Source organism: Myiozetetes cayanensis, unplaced genomic scaffold, assembly GCF_022539395.1.
Source record: "Myiozetetes cayanensis isolate MyiCay16 unplaced genomic scaffold, myiCay2020 scf5-8, whole genome shotgun sequence".
Classification (NCBI taxonomy): Eukaryota; Metazoa; Chordata; class Aves; order Passeriformes; family Tyrannidae; genus Myiozetetes; species Myiozetetes cayanensis.
The window spans coordinates 102,069,519-102,096,286 of NW_026087742.1; the positions used below are offsets into that span (position 1 = coordinate 102,069,519).

A 26,768-nucleotide genomic window follows, 5' to 3' on the forward strand; every position below is an offset into this window, starting at 1 on the left:
GGCAGTACAGGGTGGGGAGGGTGGTCAGGGCTGCAGGTGAGCCTGCATTGAATGTGTGAAGAGTCAGACTTGCCAACAGAAAAAGAGTTACCTCAGAGACAGTGGAAGACAAGTGACCACTCATTAATTATTCACAACTGCTAGCCAAGTCAGGTAGAGCAGGTGAAAAAAAGCATGCTGGAGTTCATAAAAACCAAAAATAAAGTGCCCAGAGACTGTGCTACGATTACCTTCTGAGTCAGTAGGTGAAATCGGGGACTGATTCTGAACAGAGAAGCAAACCATTCTGTCATCATGAACATATATACAATTCGTGTTCCTTAATTTAGGGATACTAAACCACTGATTAACAAGTTTTGGCTTTGTTGAAAAGGTTATTCTATATTGTTGTGAAGTACCTACTGACTGCTTAAAGTTCTGACCTCCTAGGGAACACACTGCTTTTTTCTGAACTTCTAAAAGAAATTTGCCACAAACAATGACCAAAATCCAGAGCTCCCCATTACAGAAATGGTCTTAACCCTAAAGAACTGTATTTCCAGAAGGTGCATATGATGTCTGGGAAAAAACTGCAGTCAACACCTTCCAAATTTCCTGGGCCAACCACTCCCAAATTCTCCAGGTTTCAGTTTCCCTCTCATCTCTTCTGCTTTTTAATCCAAGTCCCTTACAATCTACTCATAGTGTCACTTTCTCAGGAACCAGCAAGAAAGGGATAATCAAGAGGACAGAAGAGAAAGCCTAGACTGGGCATACCTGGAAGAGAAGTAAGCTACAGCTCAGGCTGGTTCATGCCCCAGATAGACAGAACCTCAGGGGACATTAAGTACTAAACAGCAGCAGATTTTCACTGAACTACCAAAAAGAATCTTGCTGACCAAGCCCATGGTACTAAAAAACATCAAGTCATGGTCTCAAGCCTCAGGTTTTGTCAAGAAATGGTAAGCAATTTGTTTATTTAATGCAAGAAAAACAGTATTTTCCTACGATTCTTCTCACAGGTGTCCATATTGTTTTAGTTGACGTTTCCTCAAAATATCTGCCTAGCTTAAATTTTACAAAAATCATAAAACACTGACAATTCCTTCTGATAGGTATTGTCAGGTAACCTCTAGGAACAGTGCTCCTAGCCTTTCTTGTCATTACAATAAGGAAAAGTGAAGTTCATAGTTCAACTTTTTTTTTATTTATAAATATATATATACACACAAATAGACCATAGAAAGTCCAAATCAATGTCTCAGAGTTGATTTTATTCATGCATATATATATATATTAACTGTGTATGAACACCCCCCTTATATATATTTTTGTTTTACACACGCACATATATATATATATATTTTACAATTCCCTCAACATTTCTCTAGTTCTATTAATAGATTAAAAATACCCTATTATTTAAAAAAAATTTCTGAAACCAATGCTTATGCTGTTCAGGAACTGAATAATATTTCTTCTCATCCTCTTGAAATATTAACCATTTAAAAACTTATGGAAAAGTATCTGCTTTAACAACTCTGTGGTATCTTTCAGTATGACTAAAACTGAACAGGCTAAATTTGAGGCTGCTTTGCCAAATCATCCTACATATTATCCTGAGTATTATCCAAAGCTTATTTGGTATTTTTACAAATCAGAATCTTAATAGTATCTTGAACATAAACCTATATTCAAAAGCACATAAATCAAAGAAGAATATCAACTTGTAACTATAGAACATTAATAGCTGAATGGAAAATCCAGAACGACAGATTATTTTTTTTAATTTGATTCAAAAAAAGTGATAAAGACTAGGAACAGATTGAACCACAATGTTTAAAATTCACAGCAGGAAAAATGTTCTAAGTTACTTAACCCTATTAACACATATACATAAATAATACATACACCTCCTGCCAACTTACCAAGGTATTTCTCCCTTTCTTCTCTTCTTTCCTTTGCCAGTCTTTGTCTTTCATCAGTTTTTAAAAATCCATCAATGGCTAAAGACAGAGAGAAGGAAAAAAAAAGTTGGTTAAACTAAAGAAGCATGCAAAAGAAATATAAAACATCCACCAAAAATAATTACTACTGCATTTAATAACTCCAATAACAAAACCAATTTGGCACTTGTATGCATGCAGGTTAACAAGCTGGGATTTGGATACATCCTGAGCACAGTCTCCTACCTACTGCTGAACTCCAAGCACAGTTCCTCAGTGTAAATGCCTGACTCCTCAGAGCAAACAAGCATGCTGTTAGTGCTTGTTTCAAAATGTAAAACTTTCTTGGGAAAAACCATAAGGATGCAATTAACATTTATTTATCTTTGTTAATGAGCTCATTTTAATTTTTTTTTTGGCTAAAAAGAAAAACAGTAGCTCTGAAAAGCAGTAAGCAGCCATGGGGAGTCCCAGCCTTCACCTTTATGGCTCACCAGAGCCCCACAGTCTCCTTGCTCAGTAGCACCAGCTCATTTCAACAACCACCAATTATCCCTGGATGAGGCTATGCAGGACGAAGCCCTCCTGCCCTCTTTTCCAGGCAGGAGGCACTTTGTTTCCTTCTCAAGTTGGTGTCTAAAAGTAGGTTACTTTGTGAGGAGGTTGCCTAAGGATGTTTTGTACCTGGATCCAGACACCCCAGTTCCTTACACAGCATGAGCAACTGAAAAGCCCCGTTTAAGGAGGCAGGAAGGCAGAGTTTGACACACAAGGTGCCTCAGAGTCACCTGCCTGCGTGCCCTGGAACAAGCAGCCAGACAGACCTTAGATGGACCTTCTGCAATACTATGGGTAAGGCCACCAACTAGTGCCTTGACAGACCATCTAAAGGATGGTATCCTTTTAAAACAGCTGATGGGGCCTCCAGTGCTCTCTTTTCTCTCTTTGTTTTCAGGATCTCCTGGGGTCCAGGCAGTGCAAACAGGCATGGTGTCCCACAGCACGTTTACATCCTTTGCAATCATTATCTGGGCTCCCTGATGAGTTACTGAATTATAATTAAAACCCCTTCCCTTTTGCTCTGAGAACTGCAGTTACTAATTTTATCCTATAAATATGAGTGGAAAAGTTACACAGACTGTAACCCCAAGTCGCTTCCTGAAAAGTTACACTTGCAGGCTCCTTTCCAAAGGCAGCTTGTCTGTGGGAGCAAGGATTTTGCATAGGAAGTACCTTTCCATAAAATGCACTGTTCTGCAGGAAGGCTGAAAGCCAGCCTTGGTGGTCCCTGGTGACTGGCTAGACACACAGGTCTCAGGTGTCCCCCATTACAGTAACAGCTTGCTTTTTCCCCACGCAGCATCTCTGACCCTCCCAGCACACACACAGAGCGACTACCTGACGGCAGCCAGCCCCCTAGAAAATTGTGATTACAGCTCCCAGCTGGTTAATTACAACTAAATTTGTGGGTCAAATACATATTTATTTATTACCAAATACTCATCCTACTTCCATACTTGTCCGCTTGTTTATTCCCTTGGCTGCCATTATTGGCACATTTGACAAGGAAGGAGAGAAGAGGTGGCGGCTCAGGAAAACAACCACGGCCAAGGTTTGTAACTACTTTGAAGGGGCCTGGCAAAAAGTAGCTAAGAAGGTGAATCCTGTTGTCAGCCTAGTTACATTACAACTCCAATAGAAAGGTTTTCAGAGATCTGAAAGTCAAACCATCATGAAACCTACAACTCGGGCTAGAAGCAGCAGAGGGAAGTGAAATCAAGACTGGACTAAGAGTCCAACGACAGAAGACTGAGCTTGGGAACCAGCACAGGATGGAGAAAGGGAAAGAGACAAGCAGAGGCACAAGTTAAGGTCTTCTGTGGCAAAGGATGTAAGTCAGATGGAAAGTATGGAATCCAGGACGGGGAGAAGCTGGAGGGATAGGAGAGGAACAGCAGGACAGTTCCTGTTCATGGACTATGTTCATAAAATCCTGCACTGATTCCCATCACTCTCCTGCTTACAGCAACTATCTCTGAAATCCAACAGCACAAATACATCCCATTATGTCTGTCAATAAATTTACAGGTAACTCATCTCTACTTTGACTGCTTCATGAACACATCTAGCAGAAGTGGATCTAAAAATCTTGCTCACAACTGCCACAGCTATCCCAAAGTAGAGGCAAAATTTTTCAGGTTGTCTTTCTCAAGCATTTGGACATCTCCACCCTGCTCGGACAATATTAAAAGATGATCAAGGCTGTAAAGTCAGATACTCAAGAAATGAGGATGCATCCGAGCTGAAACAGTCTGTACAATCCTTATTTTGCCTAGTCTTACACATATATTATACATTTTTCCTTGTCAGGTCCATTTGCTTATTTATGTCAGTGCTTAAAAGGTGAGCCAAGTTCGAAGTTATTAGTGTTTCTTGCTTCATTTCCTTCTGAAACTGAAAAGTACACAGAACTATATCTGAAGTCTGTCTTGGAGAACAGCACTCCAGACTTGGCTATGTCACAGGTGAAACTACAAATATATGGAATTACTGCTCATTATATATGCAATACACCAACATGCAAAAAAACGGAGGAAAACAGTAGGCAATCTGTAAGATGCCTGTAAGTACAGGCATATGCATGTGGCAAGAATAGCATTAAAATAGCACAGGCATCCTCAGTACTGGCATTTCTTAACTCAAGTACTTGACTTTGTGAATTAGCATGCCTGCCAAAAATCAGAAATTTGCTTGCCTTCAGAAAGTAAATATAGCTTTGAAGGACAGAAAACTATTCCCCGGGTAATAGCTTGTACCTTGGGATGACTTTCGAAGGCCAAAATTAGCGTATTTACTACACATCTTCACATAATATACATTATGAACGCAATGGGCACAGCAGTTGCCTGTGGCGAGAAGTTTCATTAATGACAGGAACTCAAATTCTGTTTGACAAAACAGACTGCAGGCAGCAAGCTGGCACAGGTAGCTCTACCCTGGGAATCCCTGTCCCTAACAGGGAACTGCCAGCAGAGGGCAGGACAAGGTCTGAATGAACAAAGCCCCACAGCAAAAAACCTCTCCCTGTGCCAGGTGACCTCAGGGTAATGGTCTGTACACGCAGCTTTATCCTGAGCCATCCTCATGTTTACAGCTAAGCCCCTGATCCCTCAGTTAGACGGGCATGTAACAGCTAACAACATGCTTAAGAGTCAGGAAATAAATGCAGACTGGTTATGCCTTCTGCCAAACAGAGTAATGAATACAAGGAGACACTGGCAGAAAATTCTGTTATAAACCTTTATTCCCAGACTTGCAGAAGAATAAGGAAACTGCTCAAATAATAACATCAAAGATTTTACTCTAAGGAAGCACGCAAACAAATTGTTGGTCCTTGTTAATAAATCTCCCAGTCCTCCCCAAAAGCCCCCTTTCCAAAAAGTCACTCTCAACTGAGGGCATGCTTCTAATCACAGGGCTAATTGCTTGAGACTGGGCCTCATTTTTTGATTGAGGGGGGCCAGCTGTTCCTCTGGGACTTTGACACAATGAGCATTTCCAAAGGAAAAGACCATAACTTAAACCCAGGTAAAATGTCAGCAGCAATCCTGCAGCAGTAATATCCCAGCTAATGCTAGAGGATTCCTTCAATACTTTAATATTACTTTGAAATAAATATTCACAGAAGTAAAAAACAACATGTTAATCACTGATTCAACCCTTTTTCATGGGCAAGATAAACCTATTCAGACTGATGAAATAGTGCCAGAACAGGTCCACACACACTCTGCTCTGCTCCACATACCGCTTGTGTAAACCTCTTGGTGGTTGCTCAAGACAAAGGAAGGTTGTCCTGCCCTGATGAGACACAAGGCAATGTGTCTTTTGAAATCCATATCCTGTTTCTGGTGAGAAAACAAGTTCTCAAGCAGGACAATCAAGCTACTGGGAGCTGAGACTGCATTTCAGAAGGACCAACCGGTTGCTGGCACACCTCGTGTCCTGAAATTCGCACCTGAGTAATTGTCAGCAGGTAAGTTCTCTGTTCTTTTTTTTTTCTTTTTCCTACTTTGTTGTTAAACCCACACACCTTACTGTCCTCTGTAATATTGGTTTCACAATGTCTACACAGCAGATACAGAAGCCCTTGATTGCCGGCATCCCAAAACAGGAGGGAAGTCAACTGGGGATCCGAGGCCAGCTCTGCCTAAGTGTTCAACACACCGAGACCTTTGTCCATTCTACATGATCATGTTCAACACATTTAGACCTTTGTCCCTTCCACATGACATTGTCCAACATTTCTATACCTTTGCCACAGTATGTATCATCTACACTGATGTTGCTGTATTGGTGAAATTCCCAGTTTGGATACAGTCCTGCCTTGCCTGAGACACCACTGCACTTACACCCACCATTCTGCTGGCAAACTCTGTTGCTTCAAATAATATAAACTTAATGTATAAAATCAAGGTTTTGCTCCCTAAAAACTTAATTTCTCTCCCTTGGGACTGTTCTTTGAGAAAATAATGAACAGCCTTTTCCACGTGCCACTGCTTCCCTCTGGGTACTACTGAATAAAGAATAGTCAAGTTTTCAGTTACTGACTATACTTTGAGGGGAAAAGAATTTGTAGAACTGCATGTGACTGTATCTGGATGACACTTTCTGCTGGCAAAAGACTCTTTTGCTGAATTTTAATTATGGTATCTAGCTGAAAGGCTTTCAGGTAGAGGCAACACACAAACAACACAAGGGCTTTGCAGGTATGTTCAGTAAGATTAAGTGGATTGTTGTCTTTTTTGGTAATTTGTTGTCTTCCTTACAGTTTCTTTAATTAAAAATCTTAATACAAAGAATCAGAATTTTTCCAGGTTCCGCTGCTTAATTTTATTTTTATGTTTGCCAGGCTGGATTTCAAATACAACCAGAAAAGAAGAAGGGACATTTTCCATTACGTCTAATGAAAACACCAGGAGGGCTATCTGTTGTTATAAAGATGTTAAGTAGATGAAGTCATTAAAGGCGAACAGTTGCCAAACACAGTGACATTTCAGACACCCCAGGCTAATTGTCTGAGCGGTGGCCTGCCAGATAGAGCAGAGAAGCTGTCAGGGACTGCACACTCTGGTTAAGCAACTAGGACACCTGCCTTATGTTCCTGCTCCCCAGCCTGGATTTTCAAACTATTCATTTGAATCAAGAACTTCAGCTGTAAACCATACTTACACAAAGATTACAGTGGCAAAATACATCCTACTGATATGTTTATTTAAGATGAAATTGTTCAAAAATGCTGGCCAAATAACCTTGAAATGATGTATGTAACGCGTCATTTGGTGATTGCATATATTAACAGAAATATCTTAATTACTGCATGGGGAGTAAAAACTGGCTAAAAAATAAAAGGCCTATCTTCTCAGCTCTGCATGAGCCCAGAGACACCTAATCAGCTCCATGGGATTGTGTGCTTTATGGACAAACAGTGTGTACAGCCCTAACAATGCCCCACAGAGATTCCAGTATCAGGCAGACACAGCAGATGTGCCTCAAGAGCACTCGGAGGACTGAGAGGATACATCAGCAGAATGTTTTTACTTATGGAAACACTAGACAAATAATAACAATAGATTAATTATTTAGTTTACTGAACATGTCCCTACCAGACAGTGCACCACACCAAGCACATACAAAGCAGCAGCACTGTGTCAGTGCGTGGTCTACGCTGATGTTTTATTTATGTGCTTCTGTACTCTCAGGCAGAAAGGAATCTGGAGGTGTAACCAACACCTTGGTGGTTTCTCCCAGGTTTAACACACATGAACATTTATTGCTGTATTTTTCAAACACCACTAGACTCTAGACTAATTTGGAATCTGTAGGTAGGACCTTCCCTTCTAACCTATCCAGCAACTTTCTACTTCCTGGAACAGATTAAAAAAAGAAACAAAAATACTGTGTTTAACTCACAATTAGTGTTTTGAAACTACTAGTGTTTGCCAAGGAATAAATGGTGGCACTAGCTAGAAATTTTGTACTAAAACAACAAGTAAAGCCCCAAACCCCAAAGCTATAACCATTACAAATGAAACAATTTTTTTTCCATGACTGAACTATTTTTCTTCTTTCATTCACTCACTGCATATCTCCTAAATTAGCAGTAGCCCCAACATGTATTTACGATTTCTGCATTGACTAACTTGCACTGACTAGTTTCATTGACTTAAGCAGAACTACTTTGTTAAAACAGAAAAGATGGAAATACCTTGTTCGGATCAAGAAGCCCCTGCATACCCCACCCAAGTTTGAAAAAACCAAAAAGTCCTGTCACTCACATACTATCATAATAAACGTAAAACACATTTGTTGGAAGGAGAGCAGCCATAAATACTGTAAACACTGCCTGCCTGGTTCATTTCACTGTGACTTTTGCAAGAAAAAGCCTAACTGTAGAACAGTAACCCTCAACTCACAGTTATTTTTTTCCAAATAATCTAAGGGATACGTTCTAGGATCATATACATTTGTTTCTCTATTGCAGTGAATTCAACCTGAACAACTTCGTTTTAGGAATATACAAATGAAAATTAAATAAATTCCATTTGTTTGCTAACAACTTTTGTTATTCAAATGAACTAGAAGTTTTGCATCTATAGTGTAGCGTAGCACACTTCAGTTTCTTATTAAAAGTGTTTCTGGACTTACAATACACATTTATGCATCAATATCTGCTGATGCTACATATTTATTATTAGGTACCAGGTTCCAGAGCTCAGTGAAAAACCAGCATCTCACTGAGGAATTCAGATATTTTTAGCATCAGCAGACCAGATGGGAACTGTAAGTATCCATTTCTCCTACCTCCTGCTAGCTTGTAATCCCCAAATGCACATTAAAACGCACTTCCTATCCGAGTTAATTGGCTTTGCTCGTGGATGGAGCTGAACAGTGACCTTATGCTTTGTTGGCTCTACAATTGTCACTCCTGTGTTGCACTATCAAACGGCAGCTGAAGTGCAGTAAGACACGGGAAAGCACTGAGCTGCTTTTCCATATCCAGGTGGCAGGAGCTTCAGTGGAAGCCTTGCACAGCCCTCAGGCGGGCGAGGAGCTGACCTGCAGCTGAGCTGCACCACAGCTCTCAGTTTACTGCGCGTTGTGTCCCTGCTGACAGCGGTGATGGCTCCTTCAAACCTTCGCAGCAACACCCTGTGCTGTAATTTAAAACCAAGCGCTGCAGAGGAGCCAATAGCTGCAAATACTACCCGAAGAGAAAAGGGAGCTTCCCGACTGCGAGCACTCAGGTCAGCAGGAGCACACTGGGCTGAGCTCCTGTCTTCATCCTCAAGAGCTCTTCAGTGTCACTGGCCATGGGACATGAGTGACCTTCCCCTCAGCAGTGTGCGGCTGTGCTGACTCCACCACAGGCCAGACACCCCCAAAACTCCCCACATCAGCAGCCATGAAGCTTCATTTCTCACTATGCCCTGTCCTCCACCATTACTGGAGATTCAGAGAAAGCTTTAGGATGTTTCCGTTCTTTGTGGTGAGCAAAGTGCATACAGAGCATTTAACAAAAGAAAAATCTATTTGCAATTTTCCATTCATATATATATCTCTCTACAAAAATAAAAAAGTGTTGATGCCTTACTAACAAGGCACACACCTATCAAGGACTAACCTAAATAACCTCCACTTTGCTCTGCCTCTACCAGGTGCGTTGCTGAGAAAGTGTATTCCACACAGAAGTAGCTACCAGATATCAAATGCAGAAAGCACATTTTCCCTGTGATTTGGCAAAAGCTTCCAAAGAAAAAGATGCAAAGCTGATTAATCCACAGCAGACATGATCAAGTGAACTTCATCCTATTTATTTCAGGGAGAACATCCATTGATTAACAAAAAAATTAAAAAAAACTTATTCTAGGAACATGTACAGTAAGTCCTTATGGGAAGGAAAAGCTTTAGCAAAAAATTTTTTGTCTTTAACTTTTTTCTTTGCATTTTAGTAGATGTACTACACCAATATACTTCATATTTATAACGTTGTGCATGGACATACAGTTTTAACTATGTTTCTGGTTGCTTTATCAAAGTGTACTCCATACAGCTCCTGCTTTTGCATCCCCCAGTCTTGGCCCCTAGATATAATTCTTAATAAGTCATATAATTTAGTAATGGAATCGAAATACTTGCCCCTTTAAATCCAGAACATGAACTGTGACCTTTATGAAATCTCTTCACCTCATCTGAGAATCTAATCATTCTAGGTCTTCCACCAAGAGCCTAACACATCCTTGTTGGAGCTTCTGCCCAGTTTTCTACCTGTCTGTCAGCTGTGAGCTTCTGACTCTCAAGGAAGCTTTCAGTGGATGCAAGTCCACCTGCAAGACACTGCTGAGATGATGAATTACTGGCAACCTCACTGCCCCAGACAAAGAGAACAAAAATATTATATTTGCATATATCCTTTTGTATGCAATGTATCTCTGTATGATCATTTTTAATGACTGTTCTTGATCCACCTATTTGATATTGGCCACTGTGCACAGACAGAGTTAATTGTCTCTGTTAGAAACCAAACCAATCTCCCCAAAAGGACAAGGCTCCAAATGCAAGAACCTCATTCAACTCTTACCCTTGAACTACACTAAAAGGTCTGAATTACTGAGAGCTCCTAGATGTCTAGGAAATACTCCAAAATGGAGATTGTCTTAACATTGACTTGGGCAGCCTCATTTACGGATGGGGCTAGTCCAGCCTGTTGACAGAGTCCAAGATGATGAAAGAACAGTAAGACACAACCACAGCTCTAACTGAGACATGTCCCACACCCCCCTTCCCTGCCCCATTCTCTTAGAAACAATGTTTGCATTTTATGAATACAGAAGGCCTTGGATCTACAAGGTTAGTACTTGGAAGATTATTTTTCAAGGGCAAGAAACAGTATGAAGATGGACTGATACACAAATAAGGCTGATCATTTCTGCATCCATGGAAAGAGTTATGTGAACCCATGTTCTTAAGTGGAATTTATTTGGATTTTCAGTACTTTAAAAAGTGTTAAAAAGATTAAGTCCGCCTTTTTACCACTGCAAAAGATAAATCTTTGTTTAATCTGTAATTTCTCAGAGGATTATTCACTGAGTTCACACTATAAATTGTATTAGCCATTTATGCAAATTCAGAACACAAGTCACATTACATATGCAGGTTCTTAACTTGCAGAATAATTAAGATATTTTACCAAACCACAACTTTTCTACACAAGAGAGATAAGTGGATTATGCATCCACTGATTTTTCAAGTCTCAAAAAGAGGAAGGTTTTTGGGTTTTTTCAGGGTAAGAATTTGGAGCTTTAACAAAGATTCACAAAAACCTATAAAACTAAGGGATAAGATAGAAGCACAAAGTGACTAAGCTGTATGCAAAGTTCTTAAATAATACGCAAAGATGAAAACAGGCACTGAATCCAGGATTGACAGCACACTTAGGTCAACACAAAGAGGCCAATTAAAACATAGTGGGTCACTAAGCTTTGCAGTGAGCAGTGCTTAGCACAGAGATCAGATCCTGTATTCAGTATTTTCTGTCAAAGTTCATCTAAACTTCAGTTGTGATGTGTGGCAAAACTATGCAGGATAAAGGGAGGCTCCAGTTTGCACTGATGTCTCCTACCCTCTTCTGTGACCTTCATGGCCCAAAGAGAAAGAAGTCGAGAGATGTATTTAATATTACAGTCAACAACGTGCAGTTTTCACTGCCGTGACAAGTTTGCCTCTCCTGCCCCAGCTCAGGAGAAGTCCCATCCAGCAGCAGGCACTGCAGGCACCAGGGACTCAACTGGTACTCCCTTGGCACGATCACTGCTGTGGAGTCGTCACACACAAACAGGCTCTTGCACAGACACGAGCACCCCACAGGCATGGTGTGTTTTCTTTTCACTGTTACCTGAATTCACTTCAGAGAACAGAGACACTGGCCCAAGACACTGTTTTTCAAGAAAACACAAATACTTACAGAATTATATTTCCTGGAGTATTTCTGTTGATCCTTCTACCATCTGGAGAAGACTGACTTGATTTCAGAACTGAGTTCAACACTGGCATGTAAATGTTACTTAGTAATTCAACATCAGTGTCCAGATGCTTTCTGGACACAAAAAAAGCAGCAGAAATTAATTCAAAAAATGTGGTTTATATTTGTCTATAATTACAAATTTCTATTAAAAGGTTTGTATGGTTCTTCCATGACAGCATAAGAAAACCTATTTGTTTGGTTCAAAAGAAAATTTTTTATGACTTTAGTCCTTCTGCCTCTGTATACTCCTGAACATAATTTTGTAGCATTTCGAATAGCAAATTTTTGTTTTCTTGTAAGGGCAGAGCTGGAAATCTGGTTCACAGACTTTCATTTTCCTGGTAATTCAAATTCTTCAAACAAATGACTTGGAAAAAACCTCTGGGCACTGAAAAGCCTCCTTTCTTGCAGGGCTGTGCCTTGACACCAGATTCTCTACTGAAATGTTCTCAGAAGTCAGGGCATTCATAATCATCTCCCTGCTGAGAGTGGTGAATTTTGGGGCATGTCATATGGGGAGAGCTTTTAGTGCATTCTGTTGTATCACCTGTTTTTACCATCTTTGTAGGAACACCCTTTAGACTGTAATTTCTGTCAAATTTGGTTGAGGCTGAGTAATGGCTTCAACAGCTAATTAGTGGTGAGAAGAAAGAAGGATGGACAGACAGAAAAGTGTGATCCTCTACGCTTTTTTTTTTTTAAGAAGTACAGACAACTGGGTTCTTGAAATTGTAGCCAGACACTTAAAACCTGTATCAAAGTCCTTATTCATTTGCGTGAATTGAGAAAATACAGCACATTCAGTGTATGATGCCCCACATCAATTAAGGTTTTCTATCTTCAAGGCCCCAGCTACTCACAACAGGATGGTCTTGGGTAAAAAGAAAACTCAAGAAAATCTATCAAAATTATGGAGGTTTCTAAAAACAACAACAGAAATCTGCATGTTATGGTTTTTAATAACCTAATAATTCAGAGAAAAATCACTATCTTCTTCTGCACATTTTCTGAATAACTCACCTAGAATAAAGGCATATATTAGCTAAAACCCACACATTTAAACACACAATTTAAATGTTTTAGGAAAAAAAACATATGATGTTAAGCTGTACTGATGTTCTGCTGTAGTAATTAACTGCCTGACATTTAACTGAGAGGCTTAAAGAAACACTGAGACAACATCTGAGTCCTTTAAAAGAAGCTTAATCCAGTACCATGACATTAAACTGCCAAGATAAACTGACCAACAATACTGGAAGAAAAATTTTCAATAATTTCTTTTGGGTTACTTATAAAAACAGAATGGTAAATCAAGTGCTTGCAGTTTATCCAAAAAATCACTGTTTAGCTAAAGAAGTGGATGATAACAGACAAGCTTGAAAAAATTATTTGCATGGAACATACCAAGCTCTAAAAGGAAGCAAGGACAATTATTTGCACAAGTGAGCAGTAGCATAAATGTTCTAAGGTTGATGACTGCTGAGTGATTGCTGAATTCCCACTCACAACTCCCTCCTGTGGGTGATGCCACACTGAACACACCAACTCTAATCGCACAGCCAGACTCTTAGGCACACACATTTATTTAATGCTATGACACAGTCTAGTAACACGTGGTGTGGATGAATACATGGGGATAAAAAGAAAGCTCTTCTATAGAGATAAATTCACGATCAATGTGAGAAGCCGAAGGTCGCGCTTGCTTGTCAGGCAGTGCTTTGTTCTAATTCATTTTGAAAACACTCGAATAATGATTCTGCAGTTAAATTATCTACTTGTAATACAATGTAATTATACATTTTGGAAGATGGAGGCCAGTTAGTTTAATTCCTTCTAATGTGCGTTAGACTTTGTAAGCCTACAATTAGCATGTGCATGGGTTGGTTGGCATTTTCTACTTAAAATTTACTTTTTCATTTTCCTTTGTTCCTCCCTCTCCCCCTTTTCTGATGTATTGCAATTGTGGTTTTAATAAAACAATTACCGGTAGAAAATGTATCCTGACTGATACTGCAAATAAAACAAATGTAGCTTTATTTGGCACCAAAATGTAGGAATTTGTTGTTAAAAGCTTATAATTTAACATCCACTTTGCACCAAAATAGACAACAAAATAATCCTAGTATAATTCTTGTAACAACTTGTGTCATCATCTTTCCTTGCCCCAGTGTCAACACTAAATCCCAAGCTATGTTCTTTCCTACTTGATTACTTTTCATGACCCAGAACCCGTAAGACAGGAAGATCTAGTTCTATATGGTACTTCAGTTCTTGAGATTTGCACCATTAAAACTTTCTGTACAGTTATTCTGTGACTGAGTATCTATTTACAGTTTATTCCTTACCTTTGTCCTTCCTATCTCACTGTGGTTTTTACTGAGACAGTGAGACTGTCCACCTCTCAGGCTTCCAGAACCAGCATCGCAGCTACAGAGCAGAGATACATACAAAACCTTCCTCATATGAAGAACATCTTCAATTATTTAAAATAATTCCTATTCTGGATCCTACAAAACTAAAGACACCTTTATTTAAAGAATATCTTCTGAGTTACACCACTGGCATAAAGTGGTGCAACTGTGCAACACAATTAGCGAAATACCATACAATTATCAATGGATGAACTTTATCTGCCAGCAATGTACCAATTTTATCAAAGTCAGATTGTCTTTTCATCACCTTTTCTTTTGTTTGCAATATAGTTACTTAGGATTTACCTCATATATAATCATGTCCTGTTGCTATCTCCTACCTCAGAAGTGACTGGGCTGTTGCAGATGGGTTTCATATGGCTGACTGCAATAATCTCCCATGAATGATATAATATAAAGTAGTTACAAGTGATAAATAGTTGCTAAAGGTATTAAGCATTACTTGGAAAACCCTTAATTAAGAAATTTATCCAGTTTACAAACTGCACAGACAATGGAAACAGAAAGGGTTAATCCAAAGGAATTTGCAAGTAAAACAAAACTGGAACACACTAAGACTTCAGTAGTCCCCACAAAAGCCAAGGTCCAAGCACCCTGATCATCCACACAGTAACGGGTCTAGTGGACATCATTAGAGTTTGGGGTCAACACTGAAATTACCTTTGCATTCCATTTCCCCTGTCAACTCATTTATTAAGGGAGGGTTTACACAGGACAGGTGAAGACACCTCTGGCATAGAGGAGGGATCCACACGGATGGATCCCAACTGAGGCTGCAGGCTGGTGCACCTCAGGGCTGGGCTCTGGGCTATGTTCCAGGTAGAATCTCCATCTCCAGCCCAACTCCTGCTCTTCCCAGCTGGGATCCCTGGACCCAACTGATCACCCTACTAGCATGGGACTGTCAATTAAGTTGAAATTTAGACTGAAATTACCACTGTCAGTGGAGCCTCTTCCCAGCACCCTGCTGTGCTGCACAATTTCCAACACACAGAACTCTGAACTGCTCCTTTGATGATTCTCTCACATAAAACAAAGTGCTCAACTCCACATCTCTGTAACTCACAGCCCAGGAGCTACTTCACTGTACACAGAGGGCACAGGCTGCACTGAACAGCCCTACAAAGGCAGAGGACCAGTGACTACCATCTTTATCTCAGGCTCCTTTTCATTTCTAATGCCTCTTACTGCAACAGAAACCTGCATGCTCTTTTCCACTTCTGGCTTCCAGGAATCACTGACATAAAACAGGATGGTTTTTCACCACATAAACCAAAAACTCAAAAAACCAGTAATAGGGTGATATCCTACTAGCCCATCCATTGGATAGCAACTGAGTAAAACAAGAGCTACGTCAACTGCAAACACTGTACCAGGTTTCTGATATTTTTAAACATAAATGTCTCCTCAAGTCCAATTGTTATGTGAACTAGTGATATTTACTTCTTTTTTAAACAGAAGCTTGTAAGAGGTTTCTTCTTTTGACAGAAAATTAAAACCTTTAAAACTCATATTACTATGTTCTTCAATTTCTACCTTAATAAGCCACACATACCCACTACCACAGCCTATGATCATGCTGGACCAAATACTTTATACATAAAAAATGTTCATAAATAAACAATTCTGTTAACACACAGAAAATGCTGCTGGTCCACGAGTAACCAGAAGCCAGCAAACCATCCATTTGCTCCCTGCACAGGGACCACCAGCTGCCAACGGAAGGGAAGGAAAAGCTGTTCTGCTCCTTAATGCACATCCCAGGAAGCCTGCAGCCCTTCCTGCATAATGAGTGAGAAGTGATCAGATAAGCACAATTTCAGGGGAAAGAAATGTTAGACCTACACAGCAATGTTTTGGGTTCCCCCTGCCCGCTCCTTTTTGGTCATGTTGCTCATCAACCTTTCCCCAGACTAAAGGTTAAAATTTTAACAAGAGTCACCACGTTTTGAGTGTTGAAATAGAAGTATTTTTATTCTGTCACCTTAAAAAGCAAGACTTAGGATGAAGGGTGTCTTGAACACACATTTGCTGAAGGGCAGATTCCTACCCTATGTAATCCATCACGGCAGTTCAACTAAAAGATCAGAGCTTCTTGCCTAATAAAACCTGCAGCTCCAGAAGTCCAAGGTGATGTGCCTATCAAAGCCCAGATAAAGGCCCACATATAAAAAAACCCCCAATAACCAAACCAAGACAACCCCACACATACACACAACACAGCTACAGCAAGTTCTGAAATTGATAAAGGTGGACCCAGGAGGAAATCTGAAAAGTTTCAGTTTGAAAATAGGAAGTATTCAAGGTGAAAATTAAATCAGCCTGCCTTGCAAACAACTCTCGTTATTAATCTCATACTGATCTAGCCAGATGGAAGACAACATCCTGCACAGTGCAGCTGAGAAAAACAACAGCAGGGAAAGAAAATCATTCTTCTTTTCAATTGTAATACCACAGCCAGCACTAACAGTTTTTAGAAAACACTCTGTAGGGTTTATTTTAAATAAAAAGTCAAGTACAAGTTCTCGTAAGACTTGCCCATAACAGCCACTGCAGCAGACAAGCCACAATGATTTCCTTCTCTGTGTTGAAGAGGAGCTCCTAAGGATGTTTTTGACAACCACTTAAGCAGACATCAGGATAATCTCAAAGAAACACTAAACACTTTCTAAACACTATTTGAAGAGATCATATATGTTTCCCTCCTCTCAGAAACAAAGCGTATTAATAGAGGCTATTCAGTTGCACTCAAAATTACTTCAGACAAAGACACCTCCAGCTGGTGATATCATCAACTGAGACCCTTTCCTCTCACTGAAAGTGCTTTTTCTAAGCACTTTCCATCTTTTAACCCTGCTAAACATTAATATGTCAATTACTGTGATTTATCCAGAGGTAACTTCTACAGACGAATCAGCGAGTAGCACCCTGTAAATATTTTCATTCTAGGCAAAAATATATATACTTTATATAGTGAGCATAATTAATTCAAGCTTACTTTTCTTGATGGCAAAGAGTTCAACTGGAAGTGTTGTCTGTTATATGAAGAGCCAAAGACTGGAGTAGCTCTTCGATTTGTCTCAGCCATTTTAGACTGATTTACAGCATTAAGAGTAAACAGCAAGATTTAGAAAAAGCTTTTATTTATGTGTGTGCAGATAGATATATTCCCCCCCTCGTACATTTATATGGTCGATGGAAAGGACAGAAACTGAACAACAAAACCCATGAAAACTGGAAGAGTTTGCTATAAGCAGAATGATAAATAGTAGTGCTGTGTGAACATTTATCTTTTCAAACACCTCTTGTGTTTGTTTATTCATTGGAAATCTCATGGCAGGCTTATCTAACCTCGAAAATTGGTGAGCATCCTAGCTTGGAAATACTATTAAGGGCAGGAAAGTTATCTGAAATATCAACAGAAAAACCACTGCCACAACCTCCATGTGCAAGGCAGACCAGGAATGACCTCCCTCCAAACCTCCTCCCCCAGCACAGCAAGTGCCTCAGCAGCTCTCCCCCACAAGACCAGGATTTACCCAAATGGGCAGCACTGGACATGTTATAGTCAGGTTAAGAATTTTGATGGGTGAAGAACAATACACACATTAAGCTTCAGTGGTGTCAGCCAGTGTTTATTTTTAGACTTTACTTCTACACTTTGTCTAGCAAACAGAACCAGCTGTATTTATACACACCTGAGAAATACACAGGAACATGTGTACAGTGGTGCTAAGACACCTCGGTGTGATTAGGATCATGACCCGTTTCCACTTTTGTGGAATTTGGTTGTAGAGAGTACCAATGTGCTGACTTCTGCTGTTTCTCCTCATTCTATGCAGTTTTCCTCACCATCACATACATCTCCTCTCAGGGGTTGCAAACTGCCCCAGGAAGCTCCCAAGGAATTGCAGGAGCTCACCTGACATCCTTGGCAAGGCAAGTGCCACCAGCACTCTGCTGTCAGAGGTGGCTGGCACGCTCCAGAGCACCCGCTGCAAACAAACCCACGCACGCCTGCTGTTTTGGGGAGCTCGAAGAAGCCCTCGGCCAGAAAACAGGCATATTTTTACAGGACCATGAAGTCTCTCCCTCACTCCCAGTCACTCCACTCACAGGGGAAGGAGGTTTGGAACTTCCACAGGCTTTGCCAGCTGCAACAGCCCCCACACCCCAGCCTGCCAGCCATGAGGCAGGCGCTCCTGACCCAGAGTGGCTCCAGGTCACACACAGAAACCATACATGGGCTTTTCTTACAAAAATCACACATCAGGTCTCACTCCAAAACTTTGGCTTTGGTACAGCAAATATGTGATTTGCTTGTTGCTTTCTAAAGTTTGTCCTTTGAAGGTGAGGGCAGGGTTTAAGTTCATACAACCACAGCACAGACCAGGCTGGTAAGGACCTTGAAAGATCACCTGGTCCAACCTTTCACAAGAGAGAGAGCCCAGATGAGATTATCTAGCACCTTGTCCAACCCCATCGTGAAAAGCTCCAGCAACAGGACCTCCACCATGTCCTTGGGGAGGTTGTTCCAATGATTACACCTCTCACTGTAAAAAATTTCTTTTGTCAAGATAAAACCTCTCCTGGCATGACCTGGACCTGCTGCCTTCTGCCTTTGCCATTTGGCAATTTGTAAAGACAGAGCTTCCATCCTCTTTGCAGCCACTCTTTAACTACCAGAATATGGTGATGAGGTCCTCCTGAGCCTTCTTTTCTCCAGGTTAAAGGCCTGGTCTCCAAAAGGAAGAACAGGAAAATAAAACCCAGTATCTTGTGCTACCACTACGTGCCCCAAAGACCCCGTTCTTCCCAGCTGGGCAGAGGATAGAGGTGAGCAAAGGGCCAGGCTGCAGCGTGGATGAAGGGGGCAGAAACAGGAGGTGGATGCTCTTGTGCTCCTAAAGCGCCAGGCACAGACCTGCAGCAGGGTCTGGGAGTATTGTAAGCAGGAGAGCAGCCTAGCCAAGAGTATCAAAATGATCTGAGGTAACTGTGTGAATTATAAGTCCAAAATGTCTCATAATTTTGCATGGTTGTAACACACTAGAAAAACAGACTGCTCTTTTTTTCATCATTATTAAGGCAGGACAAACTCAAAATCACAGTAGAAAAAAAGCATTCATTTCCTTACAGTAGCTGACTAGACTAGTACTTTTGTCAATAATTATTTCATCAAATATACCTTACAGTAAATGTTTCTCCAATTTCCAGTAGAATAAAAAAGAGAATCAATGCAAACAAATGAATTTTATATTATTAAAATAGATATATTATTTCAAAGCTTATGTTTTGTTGAACTTTAGGTGCTCTCCGACAAGAATCCTAAATATGTTTTGTACTCAACTGACTGGAAAACGAGATCTGTTTCTCTTTTTGAACCAAGTTAGTCCAGAAATATTTAATGCAAAAATGGCAGTTCTTAATCAGTATCCAGATGTCAATATACAGCTTTCAGTATAATAATAAAATACTCAATAAAAAATAGCCTAAATTTAGAGATGAGACATAAATCCTCTACTGAAAACCTGTTTCTCTTACTGTAATTTTAAAAATTACTCAGTTTTCGACTTGTTTTCCTCTGATTTCTTCTGAACTACATAACTCTCTCCTGCATCATTTGTCTCCCCTATATCTCCATATTTTTCTCCATAATTCAAACTTCACTGAGTGATTATTCAGCTACAAAATTAAAATCCAAACTGATCTTAATCATATAGAGCGTTTAGAAACGATCTGGTAAATTTTATGCTCCAAAATTCTAGATGACTTGATTTCCTATATAAATAGCATACAGCAATATTTCAAAATCACACTTCCATAAAATCTAATTCTATTTGATTCTAAAATGCATGCTTCTATTTTTAAGCTTTCAACTCCTATCTTAATCAAACTGTATATAGGAGGATAGTAAAAAGTTGGTATGGCAAGTTGATTACTCTACAATAAATAGTTTCTTGTAACTATAATCGTATTAGTATTCTCTTTTATTAGCTTTAACTATCTCTGCACGATCAATTGAAATAGTTTGGCAAAAGAGAACGTGGCAATCAGAACAAGTGAAATTTAACTTGAAGTGTTTTCTGCAAGCCTTGCCTTACACTGTAGTTGTATATAGGTAATAATATTTGACTGCTTAAGGGTCAAGAAATATGTAATTTAAAAACCTTGAAAGCCATGTCAATACGCCAGAACTACCTTAAAGCAAAGACTTAATGTTAGTTTCTACAACATACTTCTGATTAGTTCTTAAAACTTAAACACACACTCCAACATGAAATAGGAGTTATCTGAATAAGTATTCGGCATTTGTGAATATCTTTGCAATGACCTGACCCAAACTGTAACAACATCAGTATGTTTTTATCTAAAAGGACTCAAGGATTCACAGATGATGTACTGGGCATCCTTTCTGTTATGACTACAGTTGGTTTATCTTGGGGCACTACTCAGAATTCTATCTTTTTCTATGTTTTCCATGAGATGTAGAAAGAGGAAAAAAATGAAAAATCTGTCATCTGTACCTAAGGGCAAGAACTATAAACTTGACTTCAAATGGATCCACTCAAGTTTGCTCACTGCCTCCTTGGACAGAAGAATTCTCAGCTTGTTTCTTCTTACAGAATCAGCAAGTCCAACATGTATTTCTTTCTGAAGTGTTCAGTGTATTTCTTTTAATAGAAAAAACACTGATAACAATTTCTAGTATAAATAGAAAATATTCCATCGTTCAGAAATACTTGGACAATAACAAATCAATACGTTTACAACTAAGAAATCCTGGAAAATCAACTCACTTTCTTATTCTTGGCCAAATCTGTTTTCACTTGACAATCTCTGAACTCTCTTTAAGAAACATTTCTTCCCTTTTCCACTCCACCTATACTAGTCTGCAAAGACATTTAATTCTGTAAAGCTACCATTTCTGAGCCCTCAGTCAAATCTCTCTGCTTTAAAGTTGTAAAGCCTTATTTGCCACCTTCTAAACAACAGCATCTTGTCATGCTACACAGACAAAACAACCATAATTTCTATTTCAAACACCACTTTCCAGTGTAAGTATTTGGGTACCACAGCCACTTCAATGGAATGCTCAGAAACTGAGGGTGACAGGCTCATCTGGGTACAAAAGCTTTTGCAAAGATTTAACAATCTTCCCACTGATAAATGGGAGCAGGAGACGAGAAGGGCTCCAGGTCCTCGCAGGCAGCCTGCGGGCGCTGCAGGCTCGTGTCACTTGTGAGAACTGAGGAAGCAGAACAATTTAGGAACCTTACTACTGGTTCAGCGAGCAAAAGGAGGTAACACACGTAGCAGTCCCAACTTACAAGCCAATTAAAAGCTTCACATTATTGCATCACCTCACTGAAAGCAAAATGAAGGAACACAGTCAACTTCGCAGATCTGCTCCCTCTCTATAAATAAGATCAGAGTCAAACTTTAAAAAAAGAATAAAAAGAGGGCAACAAAAAAACCCACACCAAAAAAACCCACCCACAACAAAAGAGTTCTTACAATCATTAGTCCTGCAGCCATAATTTCAATACAAAAGGATGCCCCGAGCATCTGTATACAAAACATACACTGTTTTTACTTGGTAAATATTGTGATTACCCTAATGTAGCTAATTTGGAATAAGCCTGCACACAGTCCTTTAAAAACAAAATTGCATCTTTGCTAAAGGAATGTTTTCATAGCACTGTGCAGTCAATCTCTGAACAAATTCTTTTTTCCAGTGAGGAGTCCTGGGCTCTCATCTACTTTAGATAATTATAGCAGAGGAGATCATTTGGATGCTATTGTTTCCATGCTACAGTAGCTTCAAATTCAGCAACAAAAATAACATACTCGGGGCGTTACTTTCCTAGGGCAATAGGGCAATCAAAACCAGGCACATTTAAGTAGTGATAATCAGCATAGCTACGTATCTGGTTAGAACCACGGCAGAGCAAAAAAGTAACTGTATTGCTCTAATTTCATGAAGATCCAAGCCAGGGGAGAGGAACTGGGCCAACTTACAGCAGCTGAGCAAGTGGTATTTTTGATAACTGCCTTCTGGTGCTCAGAATCTAATTTCCGTACAAAAATACCCAATTTTTTGCAAGTGCAATAATCTTCATAAATTTATATATATGCCTCAGTCAACAGGCTCGAGGAAGTATGGAGCACATCTATTTATTTCACAGATGTGAGATACTGATTTGGGCAGCAGGAGCTTGTCTCGGACTTCATAGTTATTAAAATCTATTAGAAGGTTTATCAAATTATGCAATTAAAAGCAAAACAAAAACCCCACCACGAAGTGTCCTCCAGTTCTTCCGTTATTCATTAAATCAGAAATAAGCAGCTGAACATAAGGCATTCAAGCTGTTACAAAATTCATTTATTTGTAAGTGACAAATGAAGTTCATTCTCAGTATAACAGTTTTTCCTGGGGAGTCAATTTATTTAAAAGAAATTAAGACATTACTGTACTAAGACATAATTACAGAATTTTGTAAGTAGCTGCAACCTGAAGTATCACAGCTGGGCTTTTAAACTTCTATAGCAAAAAAGACCTATTAATCATTAGATTTGCTCTGGGAGTGAGGGTATGCCTTTATCCTGCATGGAATGGATCCATACAGTTAGATCCCCCAGACCAGTCAGGAAGACTCCATGCAGGTGCAGAAATCCATTAGTGGCCCCATGCAAGGAATGTCACAAAGAGGACTGGCTGGCTGCCTGTGTCAGCTAGAAATCCCTTTCCAGTGTGCTGTGCTGCAAGACTGCTCGGTACCCGAGAAGCAAAGAACAGAACAAGACATCACAGTCCCTACAGACTATGAATCTAACCCCCGTATGATTTAGTATTTCAACACCAAGATGATGAGTATTTTATAGATAACCCACGGAGATTACTCACCCAGCAAGTCTGTCACACACTCAAATGTGGTATTTGAAAATACTAGGTTTTTTTCTAATTACTTTTGAAGGCTTAGCAAGAAAATTTTCATCCTACTCACTGTACCAAAATAGCTTGAAGTAGAAATATTTGGCCTCGGGAAAAGAATTACTAAATTGTGTGTAGGTACACGCAATCCAGGAACTCCAGAGTGTGCCTCACCAAAATAGCTCAAACCTACAAGCATTTGGGGATTTCTATTTTACGTTTGCACACAGGCACAGCAGATCACTCACCCTCTCTGCCTGCCCTGGGAAGGTGACTGTGCACTGACTTGGCAAGGCAGGGAGGTGTGGGAGGGCCACCCTGTGCAGCCCTAGTGGAAGGAAAGTGCAGGAATGTTTTGAAGGCAGAACATCCCAGCAGCACACCCAGCCCCACAGCACTTCTGCATCACCACCTCTCCCATGCCATGACCAGCAAATCCAATAGAGGGGTTTGGCAGGTTACAGCTGGAGCAGGCAGCTGTCTGACACGTGAGCAGGGTGACATCAGAGCTCTTCAAAGCTAAGAGGCAGGTGTTGACCTGCCTAAATTACAGAATTTCACACCTAAGCCACACAGCCGGGCGCACCTGATTTAGGACTTTGTTTAATGCTTGAATTTATTTAATTAATTATATATTTAAATACAATACTATGCCTGAGTATGACAACTAGCTCCTTTCAAACTATCCATCCAAATGTATGAATCATAGAATCACTAAGGTTGGAAAAGACCTTCAAGATCATCAAGCACAACCTCTGACTGAACACCACCATGTCAACTAAACCACAGCAGTAAGTGCCACATCCAGTCATTTCTTCAACACTTTCAGGGATGGGACTCCACCACTTCCCTGGGCAGCCCATTTAAATGCTTGACAACCCTTTCAGTGAAGAAATTTTTCCTGATGTCCAACCTGAACCTCCCCTAATGCAGACTGAAGCAATTTCCTCTTGCCCTGTCACTAGTTGTCTGGAAGAAGAGTTGACAGCCCCTAACTTAGCCCCTGGCTACGCCCTCCTTTCAGGTAGTTGTAGAGAGCGACCAGGTCAGTCCTGAGCCTCCTTTTCTCCAGGCTAAACAACCACAGCTTCCTCAGCCTCTCCTTTGATGGTTTGCTCTCTAGACCCTTCACCAGCTTCGTTACCCCTCTGCACACGCTCCCACACCTCAATGTCTTGCTTAACGTGAGGGGCAGAGAACTGGATGGCCGTACTTGAGGCGCGACCTCACCAGTGCTGAGTACAGGGGACAGTCACTTCCTCAGTCTTGGCTTTAGAACATCATTGGGCAAATCAAATTTAAGGGCACAGAGGGATCTACAAGGAAAGGAGGAAGAGTTTTTATTTGGGGCTACTGAGATCCATTTTATTTTACTTGTTTATCTTATTTGTAACGATAATGCTAGTGTTGTTTGAGAACGCTGAGGATCATGATAATAAAGCATGCAGCAGCATCCTCCATCATCTGCACACAAAAAAACCAGACCAAGCTAAATATTTTGGCATGTGGGACGTAGAGAAGAAAGAGCATCACTCTGAAAGTCTCCAGAGGCAAAAAAAGCTTTTAAAAAGAAAAACTGAAGAAAATAGTGTATGTGGGAAGACAAAGTTAAGGTATTATGAGGGTTTAATGACATGCTCTTAAAATGCTAGCTTTTATTCTCTGCAGTTACTCAAGCCCTCGTTCAGAATACTTTACAAAGCAAGTCAATCTTTTAGAGTAATCCAGTGAAAATTCCCTTAATGTGCACATCCCAGAGGCCTAGAGGGATTCAGAGCACTGTGCCCCTTCTCAAGGGTCAAAACTTCAGCTCTTTGATATTGCTGTACTTCCGTGTGTTGTTAACAGCAATTCTTCGACAGATCAAAAAAGAAAAGCTTGAGAAATAGTCTACATCATCATGAAAGGAGCCAGACTTAGAGCAGACTGTACAGCTCTAGGCTAAGGTTAGTCAAAACAGGCATAATAGCCGGGTTCAAGGAACCAGGGCTATGCAGAAGTCAAATGGGATACACCACCAGGAGGGTGCAAAGTGCTGTTGCCTGGAATGTGGGAAAGTAGGGAAGGGATCCCTCTTTCTCCCTGCCTCGCCTGAACAGGCATTCACGAAACAAGTAAAAATGCAGTCAGGGATGTCAGCATTTTAGACTGTTGTCCAACTGATGTAATTGTCCAATTGATGTAGGAATTAGAAGCTAACTTCTCTACACTGCAGGGATACTTGGAGAAAAAACAAGATGTCCACCTAACAGACACGTAAAAATGAGATTTCACCATGATATTGCTTCATCAAACGGTTCAGAATTTAAAGAGAGCAAGAAGAATTGCAGCACAGCAGAGTAATGCTCTTGATTTGAACTTCAAAACAACAGAGCCAAGCACGGAAGTGACATGCATGGATTGCTTTCCTTTGAAGAGACCAGTTCTGGACAACTAGGACGCAATATAACAGCACAGAGAGGAGATAAAGATGTGGACATTTTGATGACGATGAAAAACAAGCAAATACAACACTGTGATGACATTCCTGAACATAATAACTAAGAGAAAGAGGAAGAAAAAACATATTAGGTCATGTATGCAAATTTACATGCAGGAAACAGATGGGAGACAGGGAAATCAGGAATGGAAAATGAAAATATTTCATGTTAAGTCTTCAATACGGTAACTCCACTTACCTTGGAACTTGATTAAGAACTGTAAAAAGTTTACAGTAAAAACCATGATATTTCAAATCCCTCAGAAACACCATTTGCCTTTTTGATTTAAAAAGTGAACACAGCAAGAATAAAGAGCCTTCTAAAGCAAAAACAGGTGCAGATGTACTGACTGGTGTACTGACTCCAGATGTTTTGAGATACACTACTAACAAGAACATCCTCGTCATCTTCAAAAATCAAAAATTTTTCCATTTTCTGGAAAAAAGAGAGTTGTTCATATTCTTATCTTGATTGAAACCAACCTAGGATTTTAAAGGACAACTTAAGAAGCCCCTCTGAACATAAACCAATAAGAAACAAATTATTTTGCTATGGAGGATTACATTTATATCTGATTATAAAAAACTGAAAATACTAAATAAGAAAGAACAGTGTCTATATAATTAAATTTTAATTCTCAAAATTACTCCAAGTTTTAACAGATAATTGAAAATCTCTGCAAATCTACACTGTGCTTACATATTTATGAAACTGGACACTTAATCTGTACAAGAAAATAAAGCACAAAATATAGAGTAGACTTGTAGATTTTAGAACAGACAGTAGGTTTGACAAAGCTTTGCTTGTTGTATATGTGCTGCAGAAAGTTACCCTTCAAATAGATTTGGGACTTGAAGGTGCAAATACTGGTTAAGGGCATTTATAATGGGCAATCTTTTCACATGTGCCAAATTC

General features: G+C 39.9%; 1 protein-coding gene across 5 annotated transcripts in view; it reads right to left on the bottom strand.

The window, feature by feature from the left end:
• The window catches only part of MAP7D2 (MAP7 domain containing 2), an 81,618-nt gene that overhangs the window by 34,593 nt on the left and 20,257 nt on the right, over nt 1-26,768 (bottom strand). For all 5 annotated transcript variants that reach the window (XM_050332530.1, XM_050332532.1, XM_050332531.1 and 2 more), the window contains exon 2: nt 1,908-1,985. In XM_050332530.1, coding sequence (XP_050188487.1) covers nt 1,908-1,985 — 78 coding nt within the window. The remainder of the gene's footprint in view (nt 1-1,907; nt 1,986-26,768) is intronic.